At 52.4% G+C, this 23,383-nt stretch overlaps 1 protein-coding gene across 1 annotated transcript in view; it reads right to left on the reverse strand.

The window, feature by feature from the left end:
* MYO9B (myosin IXB) overlaps positions 1-23,383 on the reverse strand; it is an 89,134-nt gene that overhangs the window by 8,951 nt on the left and 56,800 nt on the right. The window contains 20 exon segments of the mRNA XM_055344267.1: positions 336-523; positions 742-875; positions 2,548-2,672; positions 2,867-2,939; positions 3,704-4,618; positions 5,257-5,423; positions 5,507-5,656; positions 6,885-7,007; positions 8,315-8,425; positions 9,443-9,523; positions 10,372-10,494; positions 11,573-11,612; positions 13,364-13,477; positions 15,992-16,073; positions 16,810-17,014; positions 17,291-17,432; positions 19,194-19,315; positions 20,474-20,608; positions 20,965-21,081; positions 22,800-22,889. Of these exon segments, the coding sequence (XP_055200242.1) occupies positions 336-523; positions 742-875; positions 2,548-2,672; positions 2,867-2,939; positions 3,704-4,618; positions 5,257-5,423; positions 5,507-5,656; positions 6,885-7,007; positions 8,315-8,425; positions 9,443-9,523; positions 10,372-10,494; positions 11,573-11,612; positions 13,364-13,477; positions 15,992-16,073; positions 16,810-17,014; positions 17,291-17,432; positions 19,194-19,315; positions 20,474-20,608; positions 20,965-21,081; positions 22,800-22,889 (3,237 nt within the window).

A 23,383-nucleotide genomic window follows, 5' to 3' on the forward strand; every position in this document is an offset into this window, starting at 1 on the left:
GAGTCATGTGCTCTACCAAGTGAGCCAGCCAGGGGCTCCAACACCCACTGACTTTTCACACGAAAGGTAAATGTCCACGAGGAGCAACATGAATATAGGCTACAGATGTTCTTAGGTGAGCCCAGGTAGAATTTTACAGTAAAGGAGCTAATGTCAAGTTTAATAATAAGCATCTGGTTTCTGGAATTTTCTGTGTTGGAACTGTGCATCTGGACTGTCTCTTCCCGGCATGCCGAGGGTTCCAGAAACTGCCGGGTGATGAAAACCCTTCTGGGGATGCCCCGGCCTGACTCTGCATGTTCCCCCAGCCTCATAGTTGCCCTCAGAAGACCCACCTTGTTGAGCAGAAACTCATCCAAGTACTTGAGCTCATTGGCATTGGTGATCTTGCGGAACACTGACTCCCGCCATTTCTCTGACACTGTGATTTTGCCAATCTTAAGGTTGCGGTTTTTCTTCCCTTTGCCTCCTGGCTCCTTGGCATGCTTCTCACCTGCTGGGTGGCGGTGCTGGTGGCTAGAGGCTGGACAGAGAAGGAATAGCCAGTGAGGTGGGTTCTAGGGGAGGCAAGGGTCACACACACAGAGGACCAGGACCCTGCCCTGCTTTAACTGGGGGCTGCAGACAAAAAGCACCCCAGTGGGGGGACCAATCAGCCCCGAGGCCCTGTGCCCAGAACCCGTCCCCAGGGACCCTGGTGGCTCATTCCACCCTCAGTCCCCAAGGCTGCCTGGGACCAACCTTCTAGATTCTTTTTGGTGGTGGCGGCTTCCAGCATGGTATGCCCGGGTACTGTGTTCTCAGCTTCCTCCACACCCTCCAGGCTAGATTTTTTATCCTTATTCTTATGCAAGAAAAGTCTTTTAAAAGTGGATCTGTAGGAGAAAGTAAGGGGTTTCCTTTAAGCCTCAGGAAGTGACAACAGAAGCAAGGCTGAAGAAAAGGTGGTCTTACTATAAAAAGAAAAATAACTCTTGTCTTGGTTATCACTAGAAAGAAATGCTACTAAAAATGAGATTCATATGTGTGAACTGACAGGGAGTCAGGTGAAAAAGCAAGATGCAGAGCAGATATCACAGCATGACCTTATTATCTTAAAAAAAAAAAAAAAAAAAAAAAGAAGTAAAACTACCCTCTGCCTGCTTATGTGTTTTTACGGGCCCAAGTATTAGGAAAGGAAATCAGAAGGAACAAATGCCAAATCGTGCAACGAATGGTGCGCCCCACAAAAGATGTGTCCATGTGCTAATGCTCAGGACCCATGAGTGCGACCTTATTTGGGGAAAAGGTCTTGCAGGGGCGCCTGGGTGGGTCAGTCAGTTAAGCGTCTGCCTTGGGCTCAGGTCATGATCTCGGGGTCTTGAGATCCAGCCCCCATCAGGCTCCCTGCTCAGTGGGGAGTCTGCTTCTCTCTCTCCCCCTCCCTCTGCTTGTGCTCTCTCGCGCTCTCTCTCTTAATAAGTAAAATCTTAAAAAGAAAAAAGGACTAGAACCCTTACAAAAGGGGCCCTTGCCCTTCCTGCCATGTGACGCCCCCGTGAGTTGCCCTCTGTGAACCAGGAAGTGGCCCCCACCACATACTACATCTGCTGGTGCCTCGATCTTGAACTTCTAGCCCCCAGAAGACATGTCCATAGTTTAAGCCACGTAGCCTGTGGTGGCTTTGTTACAGCAGCCCAAACGCACTAAGACCTCAAGATGAGGTCATCCTGGGTTACCCAGATGGGCCTCAAATCTGGGTTCAAGCATCCTTATAAGAGAGAAAGAGAAAACACACAGGAAAGAGGAAAGTCACGTGAAGATGGAGACAGAGACTAGGGTGATGCAGCCACAGCTGAGGATGCCTGGAGCCCCCAGGAACCGGAAGAGGCACGGAGGACCCTTCCCTAGAGCCTTCCGAGCAGGTGGCCTTGCCCACATCCTGATTTTGGACTCCTGGCCCCCTGGGACCAGGAGAGGGTTGTTGGAAGCCCCCCTGGTCTGAGGTGCTCTGTTTTGGTGGTGGGGTGTCTCTGTAGTGGTGGGCTCTCTGCCTCCCTCTGCCAGCCTGTTCTGGACCTTCCTCAGCCTCCAGTCCCTGCATTCAAAGCTCCCCTGTCCCACGGCCCATGCTCTCTGTTCTGTGATGGAACCACCTGGAGCATTTCTGCAGGGGCTTCTGGGGACAGAGCCTTGGCCCAGTTCCTTCTAGCCATGGACCCAGGAACATCTCCAGAGGTAGGGGGAAGCAGGGAGCTGGTTTCGATACCATAAAAAGCCAAATGGAAACTGTCTACCTGTGGCCCCAGAGGAAGTGACCCAGATTGGCTCTCACCTTAGTGGGAATCATTAGGCTGGCACGCAGCCACACCGCACGTGAGGAGGTCATGACCTGGGCTCCGTGAGGGATCTCTCCTCCTAGCCCAGGCAGACACCTGCCGACTGCGCTTCATAAATGCCATCAGTTTAGGAGACCAGATCGTCCTGAGACGGGAGGCCCTGGCAGGGACCCTGGGCAGCCTCTCTCTGGTCACCTGAGCCACCTCCCAAAGCAAAGCTCACACTTACTTAGAGTCGGCCTGGGCACCTGGGGACAACCCGGAGTCTGTGCCGGCAGATGTGTCGCCTGACTTCTTTTTCTGGACGGCCAGCTTCTTGCTGCTGGGCTCCCCGTCCACGGTTTCCGTAGAAGGCTGCCAGAGAACAGGGCTGGGTAAGCAGAGGACGGCGGGACTTGCTGGAGGGAAAGCAGGGGTGCTTTGCCCACCACACCATCCATCCACCAACTTCCCTTCTTTTTTAAGCTGCACTTTGGGGAGAGCCAGGGCAGCCGGGGTGGAAGAGGGTTTGGACCTGGAGGGGTGGGAGCTGCAGCCTAAAGCTTTACCTGAATCTTGGTCTGGGATGGGGATGGGAGGAGCTTGGAGACGTCGCTCGTGGATAAGGAAATGCGTCTGTCCCTGCGAGATCACAGAAAGGTGGCTTTTATTTCCAAGAGTGAGTTAGGAGACATTTTTAGTTGTCCTGACTCGGGTGGGAGGAGGCCAGGGATGTTGCTCCACGCTCCACAGGGCACGTGACAGCCCAGCCCAGAGAACAAATTGGCCACAAGCGTCGGCGTGCGAGGCCGAGAAAGCCCGGCCTAGCAGAAGGCCTGCATCTTTCTCCAGCTCTTTCTGCGTCTGGCCGCACAGGCCTCTGGGAGGAGGGGCTGGGGACTTGGAGTCACTGGTGTGTAGCTAACTAAGGGTCAGGCAAAGTGTCAAGAGCTGGGCCCCTTCTTCAATTCCTGGGTGAGGGTAACCAGTAACCACCCCTATTTTCTGATGAGAAAATGGAGACCCAGGGAGACCCAGGCAGGCCGGGAAGTGGGATGTCGCCCCGAGGGCTGCCTCCCACAAAGCCAGGGATTTTTGTGTAAACATAGCTCATTTGGGGGCTGTGGGGGGGAGAGGAGGAAGACTCAGGGTCCCAGCTGCCACCAAGCTCTGCAGCTCCCAGCAGATGCCAAATCTTCACTTTTTCCTGCTGCTTCTTCCCTCCCTCCTCGGGGCTCCCACATGCCTGGTGTTGGCTCCCAGGCACAGAGCCACTCGCGTGTTTCTGGGACACGTGGCACTGCCCTGGTCCTGCTGCCAGGCAGGCCTCTGTGCGTCCCTCCACCCTACCTGCCCAACACAGCTGGGCACCACGGTGTTCAGACAAAGGAGGGCCCGGGGCTTACTCTGTAGGTGTGAGAGCAGCCCCCACAGCCCGATGCCGCTCGCTGAGGTCCAGGGACTGGCTCAGCATGGTGCTAGAAGCAGCAGTCATCAGCTTCTTGCCCCGCCATAGCTCCACGGCGCTGGCCAGCCGCTCAGAGTCTGGGTCCCGGTACCGCTGGATCTGGCTGGAGCTTCCAGGGCTCTCAGGCCTGTCCTGTGTCCTCAGGTCACCACCCAGCTTGCTCTTGTCCTTGGGGGTCTCAGGGGTGGTGCTGGGGGTGGGCACGCTGACCGTACTGTCCAAGGCAAGGCTGGTTGGCCGTTCCACGTGGCCAGGCGTTGGGTCCCCGCCCTGGGGCATCTTCAGGGTTTCTCCTGAGAGCTGGCTGGCTGGCATGGCCTGCAGTGGCTCCTCGGGTTGTTTCTTGGAAGCATTCTCTGTTTCTGTCCCCAAGTCTGAAGGAGTTTCATCTTCTCTGTTCTCCTTTCTGTCTTCCGGGAGGCTCTCCTCTTGCTCTGGTACAGTCCTTTCAGAAGGTTCTCTGAGAGCGCTCTCTTCCTTGCAGGACTGTATGTGTTTGTTTTGGAGCTTCACGTGCTCCAGCCCTCTCTGCCGCCGTGACTCACGCTTCTCTCGGCTGCTGGGCACTTTCTCGTGACTTTCAGCTGCATTTTTCTGGGGCAGGAGAGCCTTCTCTGGGCTGGGGACCTCCTTCTCTGGTTGGGAGCTCTCTGCCAGGGGCTCATCATTTGGCCACACCTCGGGTTCCAACGCCAAATGCTCCCTGTCCTCTGATGGTTCTGGGTCCTGCCTGGGCACCTGTTCCTGCTTGGCCGCCTGGCCTGGCCCGCCCTCTGCTGTTTCTTCCCTTAAGGCTTGCTGGGCTTCCTTCTCCTCTCCAGCCTTCTGCTTCTCTGCGACCATCTGGCTGAAGCTGGTGTGAGAAGAGGAAAGCAGGTAGGTTCAGCAACAAACATGACTGCCACCTCCAGAATCCACTTAGGGCATCGGGGACCCCCTGTGCTACCCGCGGGCTGGCAGTTAGGCTCTGTCCTGCCAAGTGGGGTGACCCTGGCCCTCAGGGATGGTTCTGGAAAAGCAGAAATGCCTCAGCTAGAAAAGGGAGATACAAGAAATGGCTATTTATTGTCATGGCCACCTCTGCCCTAAGTCTCCTTGCTGTGAGAGGGAACTGTTAAGAAACTCCTGAATTTCTTTGGGGGTCGCTGGCTGGGTAGATGCCTGAGCTTTACATATAAGCATGGGGTGAGGGGAATCCGCTATGGGCTGGTCTTACTTAGCAGCCTGAACCCTCCAACTCTGAAGCCAAGTGTTTCATCAATGGGCTCAGGGTGCGTGGATTCAGTGAAGTGGGGAGGGGTCCCTGCCAGAGAGCAAGTCCTGGCAACAGTGACCTCAGCCTTCATCTACAGGTGTTGCCCACCAGCCCTGGAACGTCTCTTTGGGGCATCATGTGCCCAGATGGCTCTACTGGCCAGGTGGCATCTCAGGCAGCTCCTGGGGCCAGGGGTGCTGGGGGAGGGATGGGAGGTGGGGCCTTGCTCTGCTCACCTCTTGCGCTGAAGGTGACCCCGGCAGAGGCTCTGTAGGCGGATGATGCTCTGTCTCCGGCGCCGGTAGGCCATCCGCTGCTGGTAGCCCCTCCATGCAGCCTGGATGTACACGGCAGCCTGCGTCCTCTCCAATGCCCGCCGGACGCGGTAGGATCGCCAGCAGGCCTGGGGGTGCAGTGGGCAGTCAGGGACTGGGCATGTGTGACCCCGGCTGCCCCGTCCCTGGTCCTGCAGGGCCTCCTTAGTACCTGGATGGTGATGGCTGCCTGCCTCATCTGCAGGAAGTGCCGGCGTTCCAGCACCATTCGGAACCAGCTCTGGAGGAGCAGGATCTTCCGTACGACCTCCCGATGCAGCGTCTCCTGCAAGGCTTGCCGCTCTGTTTCCTTCAGGAAAACCTAGGGGGTGTGGGCACAGGAGGGGTCAGTGCAGCCCCCAGAATCCCTATGCCCCGTAAGTGCACAGACCAAGCTGGTGTGTTGCCTGACCAGACCAAGGGGAGGTTTTTTGTTTTTTTGTTTTTTTAATATATTGAGAGAATTCTAGTAATGTGAAGTTAACCATTTTAACACAAATAGATCAGGGCATTTGGTACATTCACAACATTGTGCAAACAACACTAGCTCCAACACATTTCCATCACCCTGAAGAGAGACCCATCCCCATGAGCAGTCACTCCCCAGCCCCTGGTAACCACTGATCTGCTCTCTGTGGATCTTTCCTGAACGTTTCATATACATAGGATCATACACTATGCAGGCTTCTGTGTCATGCTTTTCGCTCATCACATTATGTGAATGGCCCAGTTTAAGGTCTTATTTATTTATTCATGCTAGACACACACAGAGAGAGAGAGAGAGAGAGAGGCAGAGACACAGGCAGGCGGAGAAGCAGGCTCCATGCAAGCAGCCCAATGTGGGACTTGATCCCAGGACTCCAGGATCACACCCTGGGCCGAAGGTGGCGCTAAACCGCTGAGCCACACAGGGATCCCAACAGACCACAGGTTTTTAATCCATTCATCAGCTGATGGACATATGGGCTGTTTCTGCCTTCTGGCTGTTGTGGCTAGTGCCGCTATGGACATTCAAGTATAAGGATTTGTTTGAATGCTTTATTTTCAGTTCTTCGGGGTCCATACCCAGGAACGGAATTGCCGGGTCACATGGTAACTCTAGGATTAGCTTGTTGGAGAATGGTGAGGGGGGTTTCCATATCAGATGAAGCCCTAACAGGAGTTGACTTTAGCGCTTATTGGACAAGGACAGCAGCTGGTGCCCCAACCATAAGAAGCAATCAGCACATACGTAGAGGTGGTAGATGGTGTCTGAAAGGAAGCCTTCTGCCAGACATTAAGAGCTAGCAAATGGTACCAGACATCCTGCAGTAACCCTAGGCTATGTGTGAGGAAGCCAGGAACCAGCGTGATGCCCAAGCCTCACCCCTTAGAAGCACTTCTGTGCTTTCTGGGAAGAAAGAATGTGCTGGGCCCCAAGAAAGACACTTCCTCAGCACAGCCCTCTGTCTTTCGGCATGTAGCTCGGGACGTTGGGCCATGGGAGGACCCTACGTGCAGCGGTAGGTAGGGTATGGGTTTGTGGCCCCCTGAGGTGCGGGAGCCCTGACCTTGGTCTTCCCGATCTGGTAGTTCCTCTTGTCGACGTCCATCTTTTCCAGCAGGGCAGAGATGACCTCCCTGCAGGGCTGGGCATTCTTGGGCAGCAGCACTTGGAACTGCTCTGTGAAATCCTGGGTGATTTTGGCCAAGAAAAGAGAATCTCTGTTGAGATTTCCGCCACCCATGAGGATATGGTGCTCCAGCGATTCCCTAGTCAAGCCAAGTTTCCAGAGCCAGAATGGCACCAACAAAGATAAAATCTCAGACTCTCTGAAAGGACTTAAACCTTGAGAAAGACCACCACACACAGAGTATTGGGTCTTCCAGGCACTTCGCGAGTGGCTCTTAAGGGCCTATCGGTACTGGCAGTTTTGGGGGGTGGCCAGGAAACAGGGCTGCCTTTGGTGGGGGAGCTCAGGCTCTATGGCTCATTAGAGCTGAATCATAGCTGGACACATGCAGCTTTTAAGTAAACAGTTAATTCAAATTTTTAAGAACCAAGCATTAGTGAAATACACCAGCATGTCCTCCCATTTCTGTGATTTCGCTTTTTCTATTTATGCAGGGTCAGAGAGGTGCTATTTCCATTCTGTGGATGAGAAAAAGGGAGGCATGCAATGATGAAGCCATGACCCCGAGGCCGTGTCCTGGTACAGCTGGATTGGGGACCAGGTGCCACCGGTGCCACCATCTGTGGCTTCAGGCCCAGGGCTCACACAGGTGATGCCAGTTCACGGCATGAGCCAGGGGTTCTCAACCCAGGCCGGCTTACCATTGGGGGTGTCTGGTGATGTCTGGAGACATCCAGGATTCTCCCAACTTGGGAGGGGTGGGTGCTCCTGGCATTGAGTGGGCGGAGATCAGGGATGCTGCTCAACATCCCACAACGCACAAGGCAGCCCGCACAGAAAGAATGACCGGGCAGCCCCTAGTGTCAATGGTGCTGCAGCTGAGAAACTGCGCTAGCTGTTTGGTCTTCACTAATTTGAGGTTACTGATGATCCTTTGCATTTCTAAAAACCCCAGGGAGCCATCTCTGAAGTCATCACCTCCCTGGCAAAAGAGGAGCTCGGCCCGCTTGCTGCTGATTGACAGAACACAAGAGATAGGTATAAAAGCATCCGTCACCGAAGATGCTCAACAGAGGGCAGAGCTGTACAGCGATCTGCTCGTGCAATTCCCTCTTCCCAGCTTGGGCTGACCCCTCTGTATCCTTCCAGGCTTGGCCAGGGCCCAGCCACCTCTGCTGAGGAATCTTGCCTCCCCCGGACTCCCCCATGACAGAGAATAATCTGGTATAAATGCCAACAGTGCTAGGGTGGAGAAACCCTGGTGTAAAGTAATCCCCTGGGTTCCCGTTCCAGAGAAGTGCTCTCTCTGAAAGAGGGAGGTGACTGGCCCTCTGCCATGTGACGACAGTCATGCTTGTGCCACCTACCTGGAACGTGTACTTGGCACTGTAGCCTGACCTCCGGATCCGCACCGTCTCCAGCATGCCTGTGTAGCGCAACTGCTGCAGCACCAGCTCCTCGTCGAAACACAGCTCTTTCTGAAACGGGGTATGAGCGATCAAGACATGTGCAGTGCTTAAGGTATTTATCTCTTCTGGAAAAATGTGGCATCTGATCTGCTCTATTCCCTGGTGTCTGGAAGACCCAGGACATTTCTTACTGCTTAATTTAAGATAATTTGCTGCAAATAATTAGTTCTTAAGGGCTCTGATCAAAACCTGAGCTGAGCTCACACTCTGTGCCAGGCCCTGGGGTAAATAACTAGGGATTTGGCCAAGAGGAGAACAGGGTCTGGAGGTGGAAGCCAGGTACATATGTGAATGGGTCAGACAATGCCAGGGCCCCCCTGGGCCGAGTTTTGAGGAAGGAATGGGCAGGAAACAGCCAGGTGAAGGCCCAGAGGAGGAATCCAGCTCCTTGCCCAGGAGGACAGAAGCTACAGAAACTGGCAGGGAGAAGCTGGGTTCTGGATTTTGATAGAGCTTCCTAGGAGTAGCGGAAGGCCAGGGAAATGGGAAAAGGAGAGATGAAGCGGGCAGGCCCAATCCTGAACAGCCCCCAGCAAAGTCTCCAAGGGCGCAGAAGAGCCAGTGAACGCCTCAGGCAAAGGAAACTTAGCAGTAAGGACTGAGCCCGCCATTGGGGCACCCACTGATGCTCCATGAGTCTTTCCAGAAATATTCAGATCAAATGAACAGTAGGATCTATGCCTCTGCTGCATGACCTCAGCCCCTCCCTTCTGGTACATTTTCTGCACTGGCCCATGTGGGGATGCACCAAAGAGCATGCTTGACCTATCCTTCCTAGGGCTCCTCCAGGTTTCAAGTGATGTCCCTGCTCTTGCTTGGCCACCCAGCTGCCCTAACTGCCTCCTGCCAACCCCCCTCTACCTGGGACTGGCCATGGCACACCATTTACAGTTCCCAGAACCTGTGTGAACACTTGGTTCCCTGAGACATTTCCTGGCCCTCCAAGGGGCACAGCAACACAGGAGCACCCCCTGCTGAGCAGCCAGACCTTGGGCTCCACCTCCCCAAGACATGGGAGCCACTTACCTTCTCGGCATTGGAGCGGATGCAGCGGATAAAGAAAGGCTCTGCCTTTCCCAGTGCCTCCAGGAGCTTGTTAAGGGACGTCTGGGGAAACAGGGAGAAGGTTTTGAGATGGGACCCCCAGAGGCAGGCCGTTCAGTGGGAGGAGACCCAGTCACTCACTGGCGTTGGCACTGACGCAGGATGCGGGAGGCTGTAGCTGGACATTCTGACTGGAGGCTGTGCTATCTCTGGGAGCCCCAAAGAGATCTGTTGGGTCCTCAGAGCTGACTGATAATCTTCCCAGGCTCTCTCAGCCCTTTGTCTCAGTGGGAATGTGGGGTGGGACCAGATAAATGCCTTCTGGGGATTTAAAATGCTGGTCAGCCTCAGAAGCAGCACAGATGCCATGATTTTGGTCTTTGGCCTGCTCTGTACAAAAATTTGTAGGAGCTCCCAGGTTAGGGAATTAAAAAAAAAAGCCAAAGTGGTCACAAAAGACTCAGAGTGAGCAAAGAGGAAGAGGACAAAAAAAAAGGATTGGTAAGTAAGGGTCAGCAGCAGCCGTTGGGCCCCTTAAAAAAAGTGCCTCTGAGCTTCCCGGCAGCCAGGGGAAAAGGGAAACAAGCCCAAACAACACAGTTCAGTGGCTGCCTTAAGGCGCTAACCTGCTACTTTAACTACTGGTTCACAACAGGAGTGATTCTACCCCTACCCATCCTGAACATGTGGCAATGTCTGGAGACATTTTTGGGTGTCAGAATTGGAGGATGCTACTGTACATCCCATAACACACAAGATGGCTTCCGCCACGGAGAATCATCCAGTCCCAGATGGCAAACAATGCCAAGGTCAGGAGCCCTAGAATAGCCATTTGTTGGGTTTGTTGTGGCCAAGTTACGAGAGCATCAGGTCGAGTTCAGCACCTGCCCTGGGCTCCCCAGGCTGCCTACCTGGAACTGGGCACTGATGCTTGGCGGCTTCTTTTTCTTGTGTAGGTGCAGCAGGGACTTGGTGGTTCGATCGTGAAGAGTCATGCTGATGATGAGCTTCAGGGACTTGGAATCCAGCAGGTTCTACGACAGACACATGGGGGTCTGGCCTGCCCTCCTGGGGTACCAGAGGGCACTAGGAGGCCTCATAGATGCCCCGGAGCCAGGATTATGCTGCTGGGTGCGACAGCTCTTAGGATCCGTCTTGGGACAGTGTTGCTAGAGGCAGGGGGTGGTGGGCTGGGCAGGAGGCAGGGGTGACCCTGGAGTTGAGCCTGAGCTGTGCCTGGCACATGGCACCACCAGCCCTGGGAGGCCTGATTATGGCCTCTTCTGTAGCTTGAGTGCCCAGAAGCCCGAAAGCTCCAGGGGGCCACCTTCCTCCTGCACAGCTTCAGGAGTGCCAAGTCCTCGGCACTTCTGCATGAGCTTATCCGGTGGGCCTTCCAATGTGTGCCAATCCTTAGTATCAGCTCACCAGAGGAACTAGCACTGGTCATCTGTTGGCCAGACTGAGAGGTTTTTTCTCACTATTGCAAATTCATGATCTGTCTGTACACTGTACGTGGAGATAGACAGGCTGGGTGCACTTTCCCCAAGGCCACCTACTGGGATCTTGGCTACTGGCAACACACAGTTGCCACCTTTCTGGTGGGACTTCCTCTCCCAGCCTCCCAGAAACACCCGGGAGGTGCTGCATTCCATTCTGCCCTCCAGAAATGGTAGGTAACTAAGGACCTTAAAGGGGGAGAGGACCGAAGGGTCCTGTTGCCTCTGGATGGGAGAAGCTCTTTGGTGCTGTTCACACTCCTGTGGGACTGGGCCAAGCCCACCTCCTGGCTCAGTCCTCCCCCTGACCCAGCCTGCTTCCTCCTGGGAAACTCCTGTCAACATGCTTGTGCAAATATCCCCACCACACACCCCGCTTCCAGGAAACCCCAAGACACCTACAAAGCTTTTTGATCAGAGAAATTATTTTTGGAGGGGAGTGGGGGTAGAGGGCGATGGAAGGAAGAGGGAGGAGCTACAAAGCTAGAGATGTTAAGAGTGCCTCCCTCCACCAACACCCTTGGCCCCCTATTTTCCAGAAAGCAAGTTGAGCCAGGCGCTCTCAAGTTGGGCAAAAAGCAAGGCGGCCTCGGGCGGTGTCGCGAACGTTTACCTTTGGAATGAGCTGCTTTTGTTTGATACCTTTACTTTTCCTGTCAAAATATTAAAAACGGTTTTGTGAACAGAAAGAACATGGTGTCTGGATCTGGGTTAGTTCAGCAAAGCCTTGCCTCGCGGGTTAGATGGAGCGAGAGCAGAGAAAGCAGAGTTGGGGCGCGCACAAGTGCAACGAGGCCGCCGCACCGCCTCTCCGAGGCCTGGGCGGGTCCACCCCATGCACACGTGGGGTGCTTCTGTGACTGCACATGAGCTTCACTGGCCAGCAGCTGCCCTGGAGGTGGCAGGAGCATCTCGCTCGGGGCCGCTCGGGTGTCCAGGGAGCAGGAGGGGCCGCTGGTAATCGGCAGGGCAGAAGGTGCGTCTGTGCAGGGGGCGGATCTTGCCCCGTAAGGAACTGAAATGGGGCTCAGGTAGGAGTACATTTTGGACTCACGCTGGTGCAAAGGAAAAGACAAAAGCCGATCTTGTGGGCAAGGGAGGGGGGCATGGCCCTCGTTCTCAGACACTATGGAATCTTGCAGACAAAAGAAAAAATTTTTTAAAAAACTTGCAGCTTGGCTCATTTTTAAAACCAGCTGAGGAGGGGCGCCTGGGTGGCTCAGTTGGTTAAGCAACGGACCCTTTGCTTTCAGCTCAAGTCATGATCTCATGGATTGTGAGATCCAGCCCCATGTCGGGCTCCGCACTCAGAGGGGAGTCTCCTTGGATTCTCTCCCTCTACCCTGCTTCTGTTTTCTCTCAAATAAATACAATCTTAAAAAAAACCCCAAAAAACAATAAAAAATCTACAAAAACCAGCTGAGGAAATAGTGCCCCACAGATCAGCAAGATGCTTAGTTGTGAGGTTCTATGTGTGTCATGTTTCATCCTTTTTCTTTTTTTTTTTGACAATTTTATTTATTTATTTTTAAGAGAGAATACGAAAGAGAGAGCAGGAACAGAGGGGAGGGGCAGAGGGAGAAGGAGAAGCAGGTTTCCTGCCGAGCAGGGAGCCCAATGTGGGGCTCGATCCCAGGACCCTGCCTGAGCTGAAGGCAGATGCTTAACCAACTGAGCCACCCAGGTGCCCTGTCATGTTCTATCTTAATCCACGTGAAGATGAATAAGGCATAATAAAAATGAATTTGAAAACCGTTCTCTTGTGGACGTAAGCTTTGCTCTTGGCCGGCCTGAGCCCTGAGTGGCTACGAGTGCCCCATTGGCCAAGGCTGCTGCCCGCCAGGTGCGATGCAAGTCATCACCCTCGCTTTGCAGACAGAAGCTGGAAAGCTCAGAGCACTCAGGCCACATGATAAGTTAGCGAGAGTGAGACCAGGTCCAAACCTGGTTTGTGTGGCTTCTGGGCCCTTCCCACCATATCGCACTGCCGTCCACACAAAGCAGGGCCACGGATGTGCAAGAAATTGGATGCCCTACTTTCGACAGCTTCTTTATAAGCTCACAGTGGCAAGGAGTAGGGATGGTAGTGGTGAAGCAAGCCTTGCTCTGCATGTTTAGGGACAGAAAAAGAGATGCTTTGTGGAAGGAGCGTTCCTGTGAAGCCGTGCTGGCCACTGGGGAGCTGGCAAGGATTTGGGCCACAGGGCAGACACTGGGGCAGGAGTGTTATGAGGGCCATTTAGCAAAGGTTGGCATAAGAATGGAACCACAAGACAGCACGTTTGTAGCAGCCAATTCAGCATTATGGGAAGCCCGCAGCCAGGGTCCTGGGAGCCGGGGAGGCGGTCGTTGCACTTGTTGCGGGGGGGTTGGGGGGAGGTGCCACAGCCTTGGGGGGACTCACAGGATGAAGGTGCGGGGTTTCTGGAGCCGACTGAGGGACTGGAGAAGCCTACGGGGGTCCTCACCCTGCCAGGGCAATCCTTTGATGGTCTTGATGATTTGGTCATGCAAATCGCTGAGAGTGGGGTGGGGTAGGGGGTGCAGTGACAGGGAGAAGACCAAGTTAGAGCAGCAGGCCCGCCACCTTGGGGTCCCCAGCACGGTCGGGACCATCCCCAGGCCACTGGAGCCAAAACATGCAGCTGGAGAGTCTGCACGCCTGCTGTCTCTCCCTTCTGGACTGAGAGGGGGTTCAGCTGAGAGTGACTGACCACCCCACGGAGGCTCCCCTTTTCTCAGGGAGGGCCAGGGAGGCTTCTGCAGAATGGGGTTTGCAACACAGCATCACAGATCACCAAAAAGGCCTCATATAGAACAGCCTTCTGGACTCTATTATAACAAGCATTGAGGGCTAGACCCGAGGGTACATGTGGGAGTAGCTCATCAGTTTTTCTGGTTGATTCTGTGGCCACGTGTCCATCTCCTTGTTGGCTTCTAGAAAGGCCTCAGGAGGAATGGATGGGAATTCACACAGTGGTCCTCAACCAAGATGATGCTACCCTCCAGACGATGTCTGGATACATTTTTGGTTGTCATTACTGGGTGGGGAGGGTGCTACTGGCATCGGGTGGGGTGAGGCCAGGATGCTGCTCAACACCCTACAGCGTGAGGGATGCTCACACAGAGGGTGACCTAGCTCAGCAGTGAGGGTAGGAGACCTTATGGAAGGAGAGCTTTACCCCAAATAATGCAATCTCCTTCACTGCCTTTTGTTTGATCACTGTGGGTCCCAAGGCTGAGCATACGCTCTAAGCCCAAACTTTGGCACTAATGTGTGAGAACAAGAATGGATCAGAGATAAAAATCAGATGCTATGGAAGGGACTATTCATGAAGGATGTCTAGATGACAAATGTCCTTATGGAACTTCTGGAATTGAGGCAGCAGGGACTGTAGGGTGAGACGGGAGGTTCTGGTTTGTGTGTTTCTTTTTAAAAAACGCTCATTCATGTATTATTTCAAATACATGTTTAAGCTCAGGGCAGGTGGCCTGGAAAGACCCCGATCGGCAGCCCCTCATCTGTGTCCATGCACCATGCCCAGGGCCTGGAGACCCTCACTTACCTCTGCTCCCTCGCCCTCCAGGGAGGCACAGAGCAAAGACAACAGAAGGGTCATGTTTCACCTCCATACCCTGAGCGGTCAGCACAGCGGCCGGAGCTCTGAACAAGGCCTATGACTTCAACACACACCCGCCGCCCCTGGCCCAGTGGGCCCTGGTGTCCCCAGCCTGCTGTCTCCCGCTCCTGGCCCTGGACGCCACGCTGAGCGCCTGGGGTTTGGCAGCTCCTCTTGATGTGCCTCCCTGGTCTTGGGTTCGAAGGCCCTTGCTTCTACTTACTTCTTGCTTTCATAGAAAGCAATGATGTCCTCAAAAGCGTTAATATCGAACTCCTCAGAGCCGTCAAATGAGAAATCTAGCATTGAGCAGCTGAAAGGGAGAATCTGTATAAACTAAACACGCTCCTGGAGTGGGACCCGCAGCCTAGGGGCCAGGCCCTGGGGAGACTGACATCACTCCAGCCAATGTGGCTCCAGGTCCACATTCAGTCCTTGTAGGGTGGGAATACACAAGCAAATCAAGAGATGCTTTCTTTTTCTCTTGCCCCTTTTTGGGTGAAAAAGCGGATTTAAAAAAAATGCACCTCTTAAAAAACAGGGAAACGACACATGAAATCACTTATGGATGGTCACTTACCTAGGTGCTAACACTATACCGCCATATATACAATGTTTATGAATCTCTTGAAGTTTTTACTATGAAGGGCTCAAAAATAAAATGACCTTTTCAAGTTTAAATATTTACTAACTTGCTCCTTGGGAATCTGGGGTACTGAGGAAGAAGCTGGGAACTTGGCTGCCACGGAGCATTGGCATGTGCCTCCCCAACTGTGAACATACCTTGCCTGGCCTGTCTGTCTCAGCTGGTCCCTTTTTAATACAGCCTGTCTGGCCCTCTCAAGATATCAGAAGTGTCCCTCCTCTAGCTTTGTCACTGCCTTGGATGTGTGTCCAGTGTGGCACATGCTGCCCACTTTCATACCCAGGGCAAACAGGGATATGTAGAAGGCCCTTGGTCATTGCCAGGGTGGCCACAAAATACCCTCATCATATTGTGTGCAACGAGGCATATTTTATCTCCGACAGCAAATAAAGTAACTCAGCCTATCTGTTCTCGGACCACTCTGCCCAGGCTAAGGGAGAAAGTGCTCTTAAATTAAGCCTGTTGCTCGGTGCAACTAGTTAGTGGCTCCTTGGCCTCACCTGCCAATGGCCCTGAAAAGAATCCTTTGTAAAGTGAGCCGTCCAGCATCTCCCTAAAGCAGATGATGCACTGAGGCCTGCCTTCTGTGTGCAGAAAAGCGGCAACCAGATGCCATTTGTTTCTGGGTCCTTTGGATTCAAGTGGTTGCCGGGTTCCTTATTCAGGTCAACCCCAACCTGGTTCAAGGGTGTAGGATTTCTGGCATTATTTTAAACAATACTGCTGTCTACCAGCCTTGGTTTGGACAAATCAAGGTCTCGCTCACCGGTACAGTTTTTCTGATGGGGTGCTGGATCCTCTCTGCAGGTCTCCTAGGTGACCGTGGGTGCCAGGGCTGCCCATACCGGCTGTGGACACAGAGCACATGGAGTTGGAGGCGAGGGTTGCCTGGGGTCTTGGAGGCTTTGTCTTTGCCACAGAGGCTTTGATCCTGACTTGAACTCATTAAAAAAACATACCAAAAGTCTGATGCTCACATTTGGACACAGCCAGGAACTATGAAGTGTTCAATTCCTCCCTAAGCAGCACTATTTATTCCTACTTTTCATGAAGGCTTTATCTCCTTGGTCCTGCTTTTAATGAAGGCCCTTGGTAAAATGGAGCCCCGTGGCTGGTATCTGGAGCCAAGCTCCTGTGGACAGTCACTCAGTTGTTCTGGGCTTCAGGCTATCTTTTTTTTTTTTTAAGATTTTATTTATTTATTAATGAGAGACAGAGAGAGAGAGAGAGAGAGGCAGAGACACAGGTAGAGGGAGAAGCAGGCTCCAAGCAGGGAGCCTGTGCTGACTCAGTCCCGGGTCTCCAGGATCAGGCTCTGGGCCGAAGGCGGTACTAAACCGCCAAGCCACCGGGGCTGCCCTCAGACTATCTTTATAGAAACACAGGAGCATGTCTTTCTGCCTTGTGAGGATGAGGAGAGTATATTATATACCCTGGTACAGAAATTCTGTTTGGGATGATCAAAGTTCTGGAGTGAGACAGGTGGTAGTTACGTGACACGGTGAAGGTGCTAAATGCTACAGAAATATATGCTTTAAAGTGGACTTAGTATTCCCCCTTGATGGTGACAAGTGGGCCCCATACCTGCAGCCTTCTCGGCCCTCTCGGCCCGCAGTTGCCCGGCCTCCCGGAGCACGGCCATGGCCCGGATGGCGGCCCGGAGCACGGCCCAGCGGAACACGGCCACAGGATCCATGCCAATGAGCTCCCGCACATAGGAGCTGTCGCTGCCCCGCAGGAGGGCCACGATGTCTGGCCGCATGTAGTCCATGTTCTTTTCTCGGAAGTCCTGGTGGGGGAACGGAGGTGGGTGGTCACTTGCCAGTGACTGCCAAGGTCCTGGGAGCCAGCACGCAACGGCTGCTGGGGGGTGGGACCCATCTCAACAACACAGAGGGGGGTCCCATCCCTAGGGTCTTCGATAGTAAGAGCCAGAGATGTAGGGCTGGGTCTGAGGGCCATTAGTAAAAGGGATGGCTGGAGGTAAGGGGCCTTGGGGGCATCTACCTTTCCTGCCTTTCCTGCCTCCCACCCTGGACTGATGATGGCAACGGAACACACATACCTTGATCTGATATTTCACTTTCCCTGCGAAGTGCTGAATGATGAATGCTGGCTCCATGACGGGGGTGCCGAGGAAGTACCTGTTGTCTTCGTGCTGCTGCTTGAACTTGGCCAGCAGGGTCTGGCTCGTGGCATGGGGGAAGCTGGGGAAGAGGGTTTGGAACTTTTAGCTGCAGGAACAGCGGCGACCACTTGCTCAGCATCCGGTCATAGGCCCTTGGTGGATGAAGCCCGGGCCCTCGTGGCCAATGCAAACATCTGGCACGGGCAAGACTGGGCCCGGGGCCCACTGTGGGCAGCTCCCGGGAATAATCCCAGGAAGGCATGACTCCTAGTTTCAGGTCTGTGTGTATCTGGACGCTGTGTCTTGGAGGGGGTCTTGCCCTAGCTCCCCTGTTACAGGGAGGGACCGGGAGATGAGGATGGGACCGGGATATGAGGAGGGCCGAATAAGGGACCCGTTGTACCTGGCTATTTCTGCCTCCCAGGAAGGAAATGCTGCAGTTGGCTTTGGCACACCCTGTCTCTCTGCCCAGCCTCACCACCAATACACACAGAGCAATTTGCCTCTGAATCCCAATGCCAGGCTCTACAGCTTAATGGGGATGGGGTGTGGGGGGGAGGGCAGAAGCTGTAGCTACGAAGCATGCTGCTTCCAGGGCTGGGGAAATGGTGTGGAACGAGGAACCTGCTCATTCAGTCATTGGGATAAATACCATTTTAATGTGCTATTTTAGAAAATCCAAATCAATGCAAATTAAAAAAAAAAATCTACAAAGAACCAAAATAGCTAGATTTTAAACAAAGACAGATCCAACCCTGCTCAGCCTGGCCATGCCTCATATTCTTCCTCGGGATCCAGTTCTGGGTTTCCTGGAAGTGATGATTTAGTCCTTCCTAGCACCCTGACCGTTCTCTTATCTGAACATTCTCTCCCTGGATCCCAGCTATGAACGGATGTGTCCATGGGCCTGGGTCTGAGGCAGGAGGTGAGCCTGATTCAACCCAGCCCCCTCCCAGGACTTTAGAAGCAGACAAGGGGCTGAAAAAAGGTTGTTGATAGAAAGAGGTTTCTGTGTGCTGACCCCGAGAACCTGTGAAAGTGACCGGATTCAGAAATAGGGTCTTTATGAATATAATTAGTAAAGATGAAGTTATGGAGTTGGGGGGTAGACACTGATCCAGTGGATTGGAATCTTTATAAGAGGAGATGAGACAGAGACAGAAGAGATGGCGATGTGCACACAGAGGGCAGAGACTGGGGTGATGTAGCCACACGCCATGGAATGCTAGGGTCCCCCAGCAGCTGGAAGACGCAAGGAAGGATCATCCTCTAGAGGGAGTGCAGCTCTGCCCACACTTTGATTTCAGCCTAGTGATACTGATTTTCCACTTTGGGCCTCTAGGACCATGAGAGAATACATTTGTTATTTTAAGCTGCCTGTGCTTTGTGGTCATTTATTACAGGAGCCACAGGAAATAAATTTGGTGAGTGAATTTCAGTAACTGCCGCAGGGTGGCCAAGCATGAGGCACTTTAGCAACACCTCTTCTAGCCTTCACGGTGTCCTATGGACGAGGGGTGCCAGGCTTAGCAGGAAGTCTGGTGTCTGGGTCTCTGATTCCATGTGTTGCCCTTTGCAAGCATGCACCAACCTCATGCCTAGTTTCGAGACTTGGGCCCCTAGTTTCTTAACAGCTCCAAGGTATGCATGATCCAGATTTATCGCACGTGTTAATATCTCCTTGATAAATGCTACATGCACTTTGCTAATGTGAGGTCAGGATTAGTGGCCAAATGAGCGTGACAAACGCAGAAGTTCTTGGGGATGGTGTGGCTTCAGGGCGAGGCTCTGGGGGCTGGGGAATCAGGTTTGTGGGGGGCACTGGGCCACGGACACTCACTTGCTCTCTTCGTCCAGCAGATAGAAGAGCCCGGTGGGCTTCTTGCTGATGAGATGGATGCAGCCGACATTATCTGTGTAGTCAATGTTGTGCCACGAGATCCCTTCGCTCTGGTACTCCTCCTGCAGGGTTTGGGGGTTAGCTGGTAATTTCACTACCTCAGGGCTATGCTAATATTTACACACCATGTGTCTATATAAACATATTTATGTATGCACATACATATTTATACATGCATCTGTAAATACCAATACATATTGATATATCAGTGGAAATATATTCATAATTACATAAAATTATTAATAACAAGAAACAAGAATGTATATGCTTAAATATCTGTCACACGAGATGCTTAAAACCACACTTAACATGTCCCGGGGGCCAGCAAACTTTCTCTGTCAAGGGCCAGATAATAAATACATTAAGCTTTATGAGCTAGAAAGAGTCTTCTCATGATTCTGCTGTCATAGCAGGAAAGAGGCCGCAGATGATACGTAGGCAAGTGGGCGTGGCCATGTGCCAGTAAAGGTTTATTTACAAAAACAGGTTGTGGGGTGGGATTGGACCTGTTAGCTGCCATCTGCCGTCCCCTGCTCTAGAACTGCAATGTCCAATAATGTGTGATATAATGCCATGTAGTGCGAGCGACCTGCCTAACTCCAAATTTTCAGTTAAAAAAGGTAAAAAGAAACAAGTGAAATTAACTTTAATAAAACACTTAATTTAACCTAATATATTCAAAATAGGATCTTGTCAATGTATGATCAATAAAAAAAAATTATCAATGAGGCATTTTATATTCTTTCCCTTTTGCACGATGTGTTTGTCATCTGCTGTGTCTCACCACTGCCACAGTAACTCAATGCGGTCCGCACTGAGTTACTCAGCAGCCAGAAGGAAAGTTTAATAGTAAAATCAGCTAGATATTTATATAAGCCTATCATTTTTTTTTTCTGCCTAGATCATCAATGTGAAGAATAACACATGGGTAAAGATGGCTGAGTGTGTAGCAAAGAGACACAGGAGACAGATTATTAAAACGGTTTGCCAAAGCAAATCCTTATGAGGCAGCTCCATTTCTCTCCCATCGGATGGATTTTCACATTTGAGCAGAAAGAAGGTACAAGATTGACCCGGGGACAAAAATAAGCCTAGTGTTTGCCTCATCCAAGGCCGGGCAGAGGTCTCCCAGACTTTCTCTTCCATAGAGAAAGAGTCCAGGGCTGGGGTCATTCCATACTCTCTCAGGGTGCATGGGCAACAAGATGGCATTTCTTTACCTGTTCTAGTTTGAAAATGTGCTGGTTGAAATAATACTGAAGCTGCTCGTTGGCATAGTTGATGCAGAACTGCTCAAAACTGTTCCGCTCGAAGTCTTCAAATCCGAATATGTCGAGGACCCCAATGGACAAGCACTGGGAATACGGAGAAAACAGTTATTATTGGTGGGTCCTTCCGTGGAAGTGAGCCGTTTGGTTGTGAGGGCTCTGTGCTCTGCTGAACGCTCTGCTGCCACTGCCTTGGAATCTATAATATGCAAATTATGGAATCTATAATATGCTGTGTGTTCACTACGCACAGGATGGGGTATTGACTACACCCCATCCTGTTCCCTGGGCCTGCCCCTTGGAGAAACTGGCCTCTTTGGTGACACCAACCACAGCCACCTTGGCTCCCGATGTCACAGGCCACCTGCCAAGGATGTGTGACCCTAAGGGCCTGGTCTTCCCCAGCTCTGCTTGGTGGAGCAGGCAGGGGTAGGGGCTCTCACCGATACAGACTCTTCCATGTCTTTCTTGTTGAGGAGGGCGTGGTTGATCCGCAGCACGATCCAGTCGAAGAGAGCACTGTACAGTGACTTGGCCATGGAGTCACGGGCAGTGATAGCCTGTGGGCATAGGATGGGGAGCGTCACACCTTGGCAAGGTGTGCTGCAGTACCCAGAGGTCTGTACTCACGGGAAATTCGAGGGTGTGTTTAAACCCCCAGCTCACTGGACATGGCCGCTCTCACTCTGCACATCACCTTCAGCTTGGAATGCCCCGACACATCGGAACATGAACTATGCAGCCTGGACTTGGCAGCCTAAGGTTAGCAAAGTCTTTCTCACCAGCCGGCCTGCTCCTCCGAGCAACATGGGGCCCACTGAGGATGGAACACGGGTTTAGAGAGGGCACCGGTCAGCACATGGGGAGAACTAGCCAGGAGGACAAACTGGGTTGAAAGCCAGGTCCCTTACGGTTCTGGGAGCATTGTGGAGATGCCATCGTGTACATAAAAGCAGTAACAGCTTTTAAATTAAAGAAACAAACAAAAAAGGGGATCCCTGGGTGGCTCAGTGGTTGAGTATCTGCCTTCACTTCAGCGCGTGATCCTGGAGTCCCGGATTGAGTCCCAGTCAGGCTTCCCGCTGGGAGTCAGCTTCTCCCTCTGCCTATGTCTCTACCTCTCTCTGTGTGTGTGTCTCTTGTGAATAAGTAAAATCTTAAACAAAACAAAACAAAAACGGGGGCACCTGGGTGGCTCAGTTGGTTAAGTGTCTGCCTTCGGCTCAGGCATGATCCCAGGGTCCTGGGATCAAGAGGACTCTGCTTCTCCCTCTGCCCCTCCTGCCTGCTTTGTGCTCTCTCACTCTCTCTCAAATAAAGAAATAATAAAACCTAAAAAAAAAAAAGGCTTATAGAGGTTAATTTACATATAATAAATTGTTTTTATGTCCTCAGATATATTGTGACAGATGCACTTGGCTATAATTAAGATCTAGAACACATCTTCTGGTTTTGCCTTTCCCGGAAGGTTGTGGAAATGGGGCCGCAAGGGATTTAAAGCCCCACACCTGGTATCTTTTCTTCGGCATCACGCCCCTAAGGGACAGCCAGGCTGTTGGGGTTTCAGGTATCCTGTGGCAACTTTTACAGAACACTGCAGGGGACCTTTGCCTATGGGAGCTCAGAATGTCCATGGTACCTGTTTAAGATACCCAAGCAGCTTCTACCACTAACTAAAATTCCATAAATCCCCACCCAGCCCATGGCTAGGTATTTTCCTGAGGCCATCCAAGTTGCCAGCTGCAAGTCATATTGCTCTTGAGATGTAGAAACGCAAGAAAAACACATCACAAGGAAAACATCCAGGCTGGGGCCAAAGAGAGGCAACTTGTCAAGATTCAGGGACCCACTTAATGGTTGTAAAGGTCATACTCTAGCCTGGGGGGGTCAACAAACTTGAAGGGCCAGATGGTCTTTGGCATCATGGCTTGGTTCTGCCAATACAGTAGGAAACCTACAATATTAAAAAAAAAAAAGTGTGGCTGTATGTCAATAAAACTTTATTTACAAAAGCAGGCAGTGGGCTGGATTTGGCCTGTGGGCTGCAAGTGGCCATCCTCTGCTAATGACAACTGGCATGGAAACACATGTGGCCTCAAGTTCTGGCCCTAGGGCTCAAGTGTGTTGTAAGAGCTGCTCTGTGCTGTGCCTGAGCTCATGTGAAGACAAGAGATACTGTCACAGTTCTTTAAAGACAGGAAGAAGACTATCCAGGCCGGCTGCTTCTGGAGCCCCCACCCCACCCCGGTGCCCTGAAAGAGCCTAGGGCAGTACTCACCTCGCTGAGACTGTAGGGAAGGATGAGTTTGTCATTGGCTGTCACCGTTTTTCTTTTGGTCAGGACCTCCACCAAGATTTCTCGCTTCACCTGTGTCAAGGTCAAGGAGGGAGAGAAAGGGGGGAGGGGAGAGAAGGGTTACTGGGGGGGGGGGTGTTCCTCACATCACTGAGCTAAGGCCTGAAGCCTGAGGAAGGTGAGAAGAGGACCTCCAGCAGCTGCACCAGGATATGGGTCTAAAGCCCACCCTGTGATGAGTGTTATGCTCAGTATGTCTCCCAGTGATCATACCCACTGGCTCGGTCAATGGCCTGGGAGTATGGCCACATAGACCTGGGTGTCACTGTGGGTCTATGTGCTGCCTGCCTTTATGGATGTTGCTGTTAGAGTAGGTTCCTGGCCTGTTCCTTCCTAACTGCCAAGCCCCCTCCACAAGCTACAAGTAGTCAGAGTAGGGGCAGGGGAAGCTGCCCCAAACTCCTGGCAGATGTGTATACTCATCCACATGAACACAACAGAAGCTGGACCCTTGCAACCAGGCACATATTCCTTAAGAAAAGCCATAGATGCAATGTAAACTTAGG

The sequence above is a fragment of the Nyctereutes procyonoides genome, unplaced genomic scaffold (genome assembly GCF_905146905.1).
Source record: "Nyctereutes procyonoides isolate TBG_1078 unplaced genomic scaffold, NYPRO_anot_genome, whole genome shotgun sequence".
Classification (NCBI taxonomy): domain Eukaryota; kingdom Metazoa; phylum Chordata; class Mammalia; order Carnivora; family Canidae; genus Nyctereutes; species Nyctereutes procyonoides.